General features: G+C 41.3%; 1 protein-coding gene across 6 annotated transcripts in view; it reads right to left on the bottom strand.

Moving 5' to 3' along the window:
• LOC111869729 (phosphatidylinositol 4-phosphate 5-kinase type-1 alpha) overlaps positions 1-6,265 on the bottom strand; it is a 141,939-nt gene extending 135,674 nt beyond the window's left edge. For all 6 annotated transcript variants that reach the window (XM_023861461.2, XM_023861459.2, XM_023861463.2 and 3 more), the window contains exons 1-2: positions 5,934-6,265; positions 587-621 (exon numbers count right to left, since the gene is read on the bottom strand). In XM_023861461.2, the coding sequence (XP_023717229.1) occupies positions 587-621; positions 5,934-6,039 (141 nt within the window). In that variant the 5' untranslated portion in view covers positions 6,040-6,265. The remainder of the gene's footprint in view (positions 1-586; positions 622-5,933) is intronic.
• Between the last annotated feature and the right edge of the window lie 5,965 nt (positions 6,266-12,230).

The raw sequence follows: 12,230 nt of genomic DNA, 5'->3' as shown, positions 1-12,230 counted from the left end.
GACTTAAATTTGAGGAAGAAACTAGTGAAATGCTACATTTGGAGCATAGCTCTGTATGGGGCTGAAACATGGACACTTAGGGCAATAGATCAGAAACATCTGGAAAGTTTCAAAATGTGGTGTTGGAGAAGGATGGAGCAGTTGGACCGATTATGTGAGAAATGAAGAAGTGTTAATTAGAGTCAGTGAACAGAGGAATATCCTACACGAAATAAGAAAACGGAAGGCTAATTGGATTGGTCATGTTTTACGCAGAAACTGCCTTCTAAAAGAAGTTATCGAAGGAAAGATAGAGGGGCGGATAGAAGTGACAAGAAGATGAAGAAGACGTAAGAAGATGCTGGATGACCTTGGAGACAGAAGAGGATACTGTCATTTGAAGGAGAAAGCTCTAGATCGCATTAAGTGGAGGAATTGTTTTGGAAGAGACTGTGGACCTGTCGTCTGACAGATTACTGATGATGATGATGATGATGATGATGTATTGTACTCTGACATTGTCTACATTCTATTTACTAGAAGCTCTATGATGCATTATATTTACCTACTGTATTTAAGCAAGAACTTATTATCAGAAGATACTCACATCAATTGGTGGAATAGATGAGGCCTTACCCTTCTCTGTAAGGAAAGCAAATCAACTGATTACTAACAATTCTTAATTTAATTTTATTATGAACTTTATTCTCTAATCTGGAATGGAAATGTCTTGATCTTATGAGTAACTGAAAATTTAGTGGTAACAGCTGCAAGTTTGCCAATATAAAACCTACAACCTTCATTCTGTTCCCTTACATACATTACTAAATTTGTATTAATCTTAGCCATTCATAAACAGAATACATCAGCTACTGACACAAAAGAAACTTCAGTTCCATATACCTGTTCCAAGTTCTTGCTCCAATGAGATTATGGTAAAAAAAAACAGAAAATCATAAATTTGCAAGTATGTATTAACACACTTAAACAAGATGGTGATAGCCATTAGATTTTTCTCCATATTCTAATAAGCTCCAGATATTTATGGATCTGTCCTGAGACAAAACCACATTCCAGTCAACAGCACTCTTTGAAGTCACCACCATGAGAATTTTGAATACCATCACTAATAATGCTGTGCTTCAAGAAAAAGTTATGGCTGAATGTCAGGCCACAAATAGCTCCACCTCCCTACCACCATATTCACTAATGTGTGACATTGTACAGTCTTAGCTGTTGAAAGTGTCATTAGACAAATCACAAATAAAATCAACCTCATCAAGTGGACAAGTGGCTTTATTCACAATCTAGGCATATTACCTCGGAAAAAGAGCTTCCAATATCCATTGCACAGGAGGCTGGATGGGCATCAGAAGTGGCATGGATATGGTAATGAAGTGGAAAACTTCAACCTCAGCCAGGGACTGAACCTCACTATTCTGACTGCATTATCATGCTCATCAGTATTAAATATGTCACATGTTGGAGTGACTATAGACAGGTTTGGATTGACAATCAGATTTCAACACACAATTCATTAATACTCCTTACAGATCACTATCACACAATGACTAGCATTCTGTCATGATATTCGCTGCACTGCTTGGCAGTTGATTCCGATGGCAAATTTTCCTCTTCCTCTGGAATCCAAAACTGTCACCAGCCTCAGCTAGCAGCTTCTGCAACTCTGAAATGACTGCCTGCAGACTCTCCCTTGACTGACTCTCTACACTATCAATTCAGACCCTACTTGGACTGGTAATCAAAATCAAAGTCAAAGTCAATCACATTGCAATCAGTCTTGGTGTCAAGCCCCAGATCAGATATTTATTACTATTTGACAGTTACAGTCTTGAAGAAAGCAATTGAGATTGAACTGCATCCAGGAAATATGAACAAAGAGGGGGGGGGGGTTTTGTCTCAGCAAGTCTTGGAAACCCATCTGTTCTCTTAAAAACCCCCACCGGGATATGACGCCAGATCCAGAAGGCCACACAGGCCATGACCAACCAACATAACAACCCCCCCTCAGCTTACGGGTTAGTGCCCAGCCTTTAACCTTGCCTTTCTCTCCCCCAACACAAAAACCATGCTTGTCCCAGCTCCTTTCCCCCCCTCCCACACTACTGTTTTCACTTGTATACTTGCCCTTCCCCCCTTCCTTCTCTGCTCAAACATAGCTGTGTATATTTCCAACACAGTCTGCTTTTACCGGTTCTCACGGTCTCTTCGCTTGCAGATTTCTTATATATTTTTTTTTCTTCTACCCTGAAGATGGAGGCGATACGTTCCTCCGAAACGTCGGTTAACACCACATATACACGGTGCCAAATACCAGAAAACTGCTTTCTTCATAGTCACCGCTGTGAAAGCCTCAAATCTTACATAGTTACAGTCTTGTTTCTGTGGGGCGCCCTCTCTGATGAGGATGGGTCTGTCTTTTGTATATGCTGCTGGCCCTTGCCAGCTCAGTCATTCTCAGGTCTGACTCCCTCAGGGCTGGCCATCATATTATACTGTCTCAGATTTGAGACTTCCCTTCTCGTTGCCTCCTACAACTCGCAGGGTCATGGCGGAGGTATTCGACCGTCTCCACACAGGTTCCGACTGGTAATGGCAGCTGGTCCTCGGCTCTGTAAATGTGCCTGTTGCTGGGCAGCGGCTCAGTAGCCATCATGTGAAGGCTGCCACAAATTCAATGAGCCTGGACTGACAGAAGCCCTGTATATATTTTATATACATTTATTAACATGTTTAACATGTAAAATGTAAATATCCTTTACATTATGACGAATCACTTAATACTGCAGACAATGACTCCGACAAAAGACAGACCAGTCCTCTCGTCAGAGAGGGCGCCCCACAAAAACAAGACTGAAAATGTCAAACAGTAATAAATATCTGGTCATAAGCCTCAGACTGGGCTTGACACCAAGACTGACTGACTGACCGACCGACAGTCAGTCGCAATGTAACTTTGACTTCGGTAATCAAAGTCAAAGTCACACTGAGACTGACGGTCAGTCAGTCTGTAATTCTTGGTGTCAAGCCACATCTGGGGCTCGTGACCAGATATTAATTGCTGTTTCACAGTTACAGTCTTGTTTTCTCTGACAAGAGGCTGGGTCTGTATTTTCTATATGCTGCTGGTCCTTGCCAGCGCAGTTTTTTCGGGTCCAATTCCCTTGGGATTCGTGATCGTATTTTACTGTCTCAGATTTGAGACTTCCCTTTTCGTCACCTCCTAGGACTTGCAGGGTCATGGTGGAGGTACTCAACGCTGCCTCCACACGGGTGACTTCCGACTTTGGTAATGGCAGCTGGTACTCATTATATAGCCTTGGGACAGACCACATAGAAAACACTGTATCCAACAGTTCTTCTACTGTTGTGTGCATCTGTTGCAGCCTTAACGTGATGGCTACTGAGCCACTGCCCAGAAACAGGCACATTTCCAGAGCCGTTCCATAGCAACTGCTGTCTCTGCTGGCTTCATAATTCTGGCTTTCAGCAGACAAGCCACAATACCATTTCTTCGAGACTCATTTTTCAAAGTTAACAGACCAGGACTTGTGTTTATGTTAACGGTTTTAAGTAAGACTGGATGACTAACAGTCCTTGTAAACTGAATGCAATTTTGTGGTAATACTGCTCTGCTTCACAATTTCATACTTCTCACTTGCAAGAGAAAACTGCCAAAAACAAATTTATGAAAGTTGTAAACTGTTCAGTATGTCATGTAGGTTCCCTATATGTTTAATGCTTAATACTCAAAACGAACTAAATTTTAATTAAGGAAAATAAATATTAATTCTAAAAAATTAGTGAACAAAATTATTTTTAATACATAAATGATCGTTTTTTTCCCTTTACACAGTCAAGTCTCTTTCTGTGCGGTTTATTTTTATGTGGTTTTAAAGTTATGCGATATGATACATATTTCAATTTTTTCTGGGGTTCCCATTGTATATGTATGTACCCATGCTTAGGTCATTCGTTCTTGACCTCTGACAGCTATCGCTGGAGGAGGTGGGGGGAGCACTACTTTAACGGAACTTTGCAAGAGCTACAACATCAGAAATGTTATTGAAAATATAGGCAAAGCATGGCATGAATTAACGGCAAGCAATATGAGGGCAGTATGGGAACATATCATATCACATTGTGCAAATAATTTCATTGGTTTTGAAACTTCTTTTGCTGAAGTTACTAATAACACAGTGGATACTGGACAGCAACTTGGTTTCAATGAGTTAGATTCCATCAATGTAATTGAGTGCATCAAATCGAACACTAATGAACTAGATAATGAAACACTTATTAACACAGATGAACAACGGGCTTATGACGAATGGGAGGACAACTTAGACAATGATGACTGTGTTGAAGTGCCTGCACAAGAATTAACAGTTGAACAACTATCAAAAATTATTGGAATCGCTGAAACCTTGTCAAAGCATATTATGGCAGTTGATCCCAAGACTGAACGTAGCCTTACAATTCGCTGAACGATAAACAATGCAATTCATTGCTACAAAGAAATGTATGAAGACAAAAGGCCAAAGAAAAAACATGTGCAGACATCAATATTGCAATTTTTAGAGAACAAGAAATGAATTGCGAAAAACATGAATTTTTTAAAATTATTTCTAATAAAGACATCTGAATTTATTAATCGCGTTTTATTTATTGAAAAATGGAGATTTTTTTTTTTGGAACCAATTATCGTTTTTGTAAGTATTTAGTTCCTCAATTAGTCCGGTTTCAAACAGTCTGGGATACTGGCGGAACCGATTACCCGGACTACGCAATGTATTGATGTACTTTCATCATTCCATGTATATGTCGTGCATGTAATTTTCATCTCTGAACAAGTACAACATTACTTTTGGCTGACAACATTGTGCAGAAGTCACCATGTCACATTCTAACAAGTGTTACTAAGTCACCTACTGACCTGTCATGTTGCTATTAATATATGATTAGGTAATTTTAGTTAAATTTGATAAAACTCTAGTATATGCAATCAATTTAACCATATTACTTTACCACTTCCCTCTCCCATCATTCACTGTTAAAGCAAGGTAGGAGAATTGATTCTAGACACCAGTTTAACTTCAACTGTTTAGACTTAGTTCACTTTTCATATGCTGCAAACATATTCAAAACATTTCCTATTTTGACAAGATCAAATTGGAGAATCTCACTTTGACAATAATGGCAAACTTTTAATCACTTGTAGCATAACTGTGATGTGACATTCTGCTTTTGTCAAATGTTTAAACTGTGTGATGGAAATATCTATAAAACTTCAGAGTGTTGTAAAATCATCATGATGTGCAAGATCATACAGGCAGCAGGAGCACTGTGGAACTGTGGAATTACAACAGGACAATGCTTGAATCCAAACTTTTACCTAATTCTAGCCCATCAAAAGCTTTATACCTTGTAGTACACAAAACTTCATATTGCACTTTATATCCAAATAAAATGCACGTGGTTCATTCAGGCATTCTCTAAAACTGCATGGTGTGGTGATCTACATAACGTAACATCCCCAAAAAGAGAATTTCATTAAACACGTAAAAAAACTTAACAGACTGTATTATCGATAAGTTTATATTTGTCTACTAGCGTACACTTACAACATAAACATATTCCATTGCACCTATCTGTCATCCACTTGTGCTCCTATTTTGACCACATAGTTTATACTCGTTCCACTTCATAAACTGATCTTGGACTATTGAAAACGACAAAATTAAAGTAAATTTACATTTTGAGAGCGGCGTGGAGGTATGTTACTACAATATGAACTAACTCTGGCCCTAAATGTGACTCATTAAACCAGGCGAACCTGTTGTCATATGCCTACTTGAGATACAAACTAACATACAAGCCAAAGTAAGAAATACAATGCACATTAAACAACTGAAATATATTACGCCTCATACCATCTTCATCGCCACTTCCTTCTTTCGTTCCCTTACTTTCGTCAGATTTCATGTTAAATGACGTTTCTTCCACTTCTATACCATCTATGTTATTCCCGGAAGCCATTTTGTCAGATATTTTCTTCTGTCTGCTCTCCCTAGCCTCACTAGTAACTTATGTCTGTAATAATTCCACCAAGTTCATGTCGTTCATGTCTCTCTCACAGTGTTAGTCTAGACCAATCGCGAAAACTGTATGTCTATAACATAAATGGCAATAAAACGTTCTCTTCTTCATTGAGATGTCTCTGAGTTGGTTAAACAAGACCTAATTTCTCCATCTATACTTTCAAAGATACATTATGCGATAGACGATTCTACTTACCAGAGATTAAAAAGTACACACAATACGACGATCTGTGACTAGCTTGGATGACAGTCGACTCATCTGTTCGATAGTTTTACGATAAAATAGGAATAGGAATTTGTTTGCTAGAACACAATACCGTGTTGTACAATGAAAGAAAACCGACGGTTCGAATGCCAAAGATGGAGGCGACATGTCTCCGAAACGTCGATTGCCTTGCAACGGACTTCGCGGCGTAGTACCACAGGAGATAAAATACCTCTGTGAGAATCTCAAATCCTACAAAGTATTAATGGGTAGTTTTGCATACATCGCCAGTAGGTACTCCTTGAGCTACATATTTAAATAAGAAGTATAAAATCTCGCTCTCAAGCTCCCATGAATTTTGCTATTTATTTTGTCCAGCTGCAAAATACAAATAACGCTAAGGGAAACTTATCAGAACTTGTTTAATAAATTGCTACAATCTTATCGGGCTATCATCCCTGTCAATTGGTTAAAAATTACTGAAGATTCAAGAATCATCTCTACCTCTATCATCAGGTTCTGATCTGACTAAATCAAAGTCAAAGTCACGTTAAGAATGGCGTCAACCAGTCAGTGTGTCTTGGTATTTAGTCCCATTCTGTGACTCATGACCAGATTTATGTCTTTTCGGGTGCCTCTGTGTCCCACTGGACTCATGCCCATATATTTCTGCCTGGGGGCTCTGAGAGCTTTCAGACCACTCTGAAACTACACTTTATCAGAGTCAGAGTTTACGACTGGTGGTTTACAGCGAATCATTTCCTCTCTTCGAAGAAGCGGCCCCATTTCAAAATATGTAAAGGTCTTAGAAAGGAAAAAATTGTCATGAGACCCGACAAGGTCCGAAACCAATAATGATTGTGCTGGTGGGAACCAGCAGCTATTTACCAGACCAGGCTTTTAGTCACATTTGTCCTCTCGTCAGAATGGACACCATGCAACAACAGAAATATAACTGCTTTGAAAAGACAAAAATCTGGTCATGAGCCACAGAATGGGACTCAACACTAGGATACACTGAATAGCTGATCGCCAGCTGTAAAATGATTTTGGCTTTAACGACACATTAGACGCTGTTGATGGGAAGAGGAATGGTCCCTTAAACGTCTAATTTCTTAGCCAACTGACATGGCTGATAGCCAGTAAAGGTTTCATCGGATTTAGCTGCCGTGGAAGAATAAAATTAAGGAAGATCAAAAAGTCCCACACATAAAACTAAAAGTTGTTATAAATTGTATTGCAGTTAATATAATTATATCTCCTACCGCTAGATGGTACTGTAGGAGTACTAACAACGAGTAGAAACGCCATCTGTCGTGTATCGGTCTGCAGTATAGCTTAGTTTATTGCGTCACAGACATGTCGTTTTCCCAAGAACAATGAGTTTTCATTTGCGGAACCATTCAATTGAAGAGTATGATCGGAGTTTCTTCACTGACGAAGCGTGGTTTCACCTTTTTTTAATTCGCTTAGTGGGGGGTAGAGTCCAATTGGTCCACTGGGCACGGCGGCCAATGATTAGCCTATTCTAAGCCAATTCTATTGCAGTTAATACGATTATGATGATGGAAAATTTGGTAGAATGAAGAGTGGCAGGGGAACCGAAGTACTCGGAGAAAACCCGCCCCAGTGCCACTTTGTCCAGCACAAATCGCACTTGATCAGACCCCTGGATAAAACCCGGGCCGCTGAGGTGGGAAGCCAGCGACTAACCGCTTGAGCTACGGCGCGGCTGTGGCTTCACTTTAGTGGCTACGTGAACAGTTAAAACAATAGGATTTGGTTATCTGAAAATTCACATGTTACATGAAAAGCCCTTGCACTGTCAGAAAATTTCAGTGTGGTGTGCTGTATCACGTCGTCGAATATTGGGCCCAGTATACTTTGAAACAACAGTGAACAGTCCAGTGTACCAAGACAACATTACACAGTTTATTGCACTTCTTGAAGTTGATGAACGAGAGTTTTGGTTGCAGCAATACGGGGCCACATGTCACACATCTAACGAAACCATACAGTTCTTGCGAGAGTTTTCCGGTGACCGTCTCATTTCGAAAGAATTGTGGCCGCCGCCTTCGCCCGATTTGTCACCCGCAGATTTTTTCTTTTGGGTGTACCTCAAAGGAATTGTCTATAAAAACAACCCGCATACACTGGATGACCACAAAATGAATATTACGACGACGATTAACAGCATCAGTTTACAGGTGCTCCACAAAGTGATCACAAACATGGTAAAAAGAGCTCTCGCTATCATTGCTGGACATATTCGAACATACTTGTATGTTGCAATGACATGATTTGATTTTGCATTTCTAAGATGTAAGGTTATAAACATTAATAGTAAATGCTGTAAATTTCATTTACTGAGCATTTGTGAGGAAATATGTTCTTTTAAATAGAGAACTAAAAAGAGTTTTATTTCGTTGAGTTATTGAGTTCCTTATGCAAATTTTTCTTTAACTTACATTCCGTCTTGAGTTTTCTATGCAGCACCGCACAATTTTTCTTCGTCCCCTGCAAAATCTTGGTATAATTTCTGTGAGGAATTGAGACATGTATCCTCTTTTATTCCTTGACTTATGATTTATGACTGCATAGCGTTTGCTCTATTAGTTGGTGCGTGTTGTAAGCCGGACAGTAATGAAGTTAGACCGGAAACTGGATAACTTACATTGAAGGTTCGTTGCCTGGGAACGTCTCGTTGACTGCAGGTTCGTTACCTGGGAACGTATTGTTGAATGAAGTGTGGGAACTGCCTACATTCAAGCAAATGCTACAGGGACCGCTCAGGTACCATTGCTTAACAACGGTCAGTAAACAGTCGTTGCTATTTAAGCACACATAGTGGATCGTGTGATGCGTGTGATAGTCAGTCAGAAGCTAGAAACAACTCGCTGCCCAGCAACGGCTGAGTAAACAGCTGGTGCTAGGAAAATCCTGCAACAGTAATGATTACAGAGACAGTGGCATTGAAGAGTTGCAGTTGAGTGATTCTAGTGATTAACGGTGATAGATCAGAGAGTGAACATTTTTGAGAACAGGCCATTCGGTATGGGTTCGGGAATCATCAGTCATCGGTTGATGATCGATCGGTTGGAGTGATTATTGGCGGTTAAAGAGTGATTACTGATACTTTGGTCAAATTTGACTGGTTACTAAGTGTTAGTTAAATGAATCCACTCCCCTACTCGTAAGAGTGGTGGAGCGCGTTGAGTGTGAAGGGCTGCCGTGCTCTGGCCAGCTAACTTTAGGCATGGCGCTGGTGACGCCCAATCTGTGCGATGTATGATGGCGTTCGGTGCTTGCACCCTTTGACAAGCAGTACGAAAAACTACTGACCAACAATCCCGACGCAACGGAGATCAACTTAGTTTGGATGTGGCTCGTAAAAATAGGCCAGCTCATCCAGACCTCACCGCAGAAAAAATGGCAACGGCGATACGTGGAAACGCCTGATAGACAAAGCAGAGACTGGAAATAGCATACTATGTAAACATCTGGACGGGAAGGCCCTGTTCACTGGAATGGTGTGACTTTATGCAGCAATATATACTAGGAGTTGATGGACAGTCTCCTGCCGGAATCTACTCAAGGCATTGAGGATGCGCCCCATAGCAGACGTCGAAAGAGAAACAGTGACTCTGACGACGGCAGCAGCATCACCAAGAGGGAGGTGAACGAAAAATCTAAACCACTTCCGGTCTACCAAAAGCCGCGGCCTGTAGCAACAAAGAATTTCTTTGCCACGCTCAGGTTCGTGCCCATGGATGGTAAGCGACGAAGAGCCATCTACAGATGACAACACTGACAAAGGCAGACCACCCCCTATAACCCTAGATTCTGAGGCTAACTCCTTGGCCTTCAGAAAGAACTGAAAACTGTTATGACAGGGGAGTTCTTCCAAAACACTGCATCTGGTACCCGGATCACAACCAAAAGCATGGCAGATTATAAAGCTATGAAGAACCTGTTAAGTCAAAAAGGTCTCCCGTTCTTTCCCTTCTACACCAAAGGAGACAAATATGTAAAAGCTGTTATCAGGCATATGCCGAGTAACACCTCGTCGAAAGACATCACGATGGCCCTCCAGGAGCTGGGCTACGAAGTCATCAGCATCAAGCACATGACGGCGAAACGCCCTTCCTCCGACAGAAGGAGACACTCTCGTATCCCTTCCCCTCTACCTTGTCACCCTGGTGAGAAACCAAATATCCCAAGAAATCTTCGAAACCACCAACTTCTGCGATATAATTGTCAAGGTAGAGGCTTACAAATCCAAAATTGGTCTCACCCAGTGTCACAACCACCAGCGCTTTGGTCACATTTGGGTCCACTGCAAGCTGCCTCCTCTATGCTTGTGGTGTGATGGTGGTCACCGCCACCGTGAATGCCCGGAAAAGGAGAACGCCGAGAGCATCCTAAGCTGCAGCGTCTGTAAGCTGAAAGATGGTGGGTCACCCCATCCAACCAACTACAGGGGTTGCAGTTATGCAAAAGAGGAGCTCCGGCGCAGGTTGAACCAACGCATGACAAACCATGGGTCATCAGTGAGAACCTTCTTCACCAAATACACAACTCCCGAGTGGTCGTTCGCCTCGTATCCATGCACCTCCATGGAAGCGAAGCGGCCATCAGCACAGCAGAAAAAGTCTATAGGTCCCCAGAAACAACAGGTCGCCAAGAAAGCTTCAGGCCAGTCAGTGCAGGAAAAAGCTGTAAATTGTAATGCAACGGGCGACATGTTTGTTGCCTTGACTAGAGTGCAGCAGAATATGACAGGGTCCTCAAGTTTTGCGTTAGAAGAGGAAAAGGTTGCAGTTATCACCAAGGTTGTTTCAGTCTACTGAATCGTAATGGCGGTAACAGTCCATATGTCTCTGCAAGTTGTAGTGTTCAATTCCAACGGCATTGGGAGACAGGCCTATGAGCTACGAAAACAAATGGGAGACTTAGAAAGAGATGTCGCCCTTTTCTCGGAGACACCTCTGAAACCACATATGGATTCCACAGGAAGATCGAGAACTAGCGCACATCACACTAAGTAATTATATTTTGCTGGTTTAATGAACAAACTACAAGACATACAGCACTCACTATTAATGTTTATAACCTTACATCTTAGAAATGCAAAATCAAATCATGTCATTATAACATATGTTCGAATATGTCCATCAATGATAGCGAGAGCTCCCTTTACCATGTTTGAGGCCACATTGTGGAGCACCTGTAAACTGATATTGTTAATCGCCGTCGTAATGTTCCTCTTGAGGTCATCCAGTGTATGCGGATTGTTTTTATAGACAAATCCTTTGAGGTACACCCAAAAGAAAAAATCTGCGGGTGACAAATCGGGGGAAGGCGGCGGCCACAATCCTTTCAAAATGAGACGGTCACCGAAAAACTCTCGCAAGAACTGTATGGTTTCGTTAGATGTGTGACATGTGGCCCCGTACTGCTGCAACCAAAACTCTCGTTCATCAACTTCAAAAAGCGCAATAAACTGTGTAGTGTTGTCTTGGTACACTGGACTGTTCACTGTTGTTTCAAAGACAATTGGGCCAACTATTCGACGACGTGATACAGCACACCACACTCCAATTTTCTGACAGGGCTTTTCGTGTAACACATATGGATTTTCATTGCTTTAACTGTTCACGTAGCCACTAAGGCACAATAGATCACTGTATTCGCGGTGCAAGGGCGAAGAAGGCCCATCCCTTTTACATTCATTCATTTATTCATGTATGTGGGTGGACAATATTAAAATGGATCTTAGAGAGATAGGTTGGGATGGTATGGATTGGATTGATCTGGCGCAGGATAGGGACCAGTTGAGGGCTCTTCTGAACATGGTAATCAACCTACGGGTTCCATAAAATTCTGGGAAATTCTTGAGTACCTGCAGAATTAGCGGCGTCTCC

Source organism: Cryptotermes secundus, unplaced genomic scaffold (assembly GCF_002891405.2).
Source record: "Cryptotermes secundus unplaced genomic scaffold, Csec_1.0 scaffold2336, whole genome shotgun sequence".
NCBI classification, from domain to species: Eukaryota; Metazoa; Arthropoda; class Insecta; order Blattodea; family Kalotermitidae; genus Cryptotermes; species Cryptotermes secundus.
The sequence above is the reverse complement of the archived record's forward strand: the minus strand, read 5'-3'. Positions and strand labels throughout refer to the sequence as shown.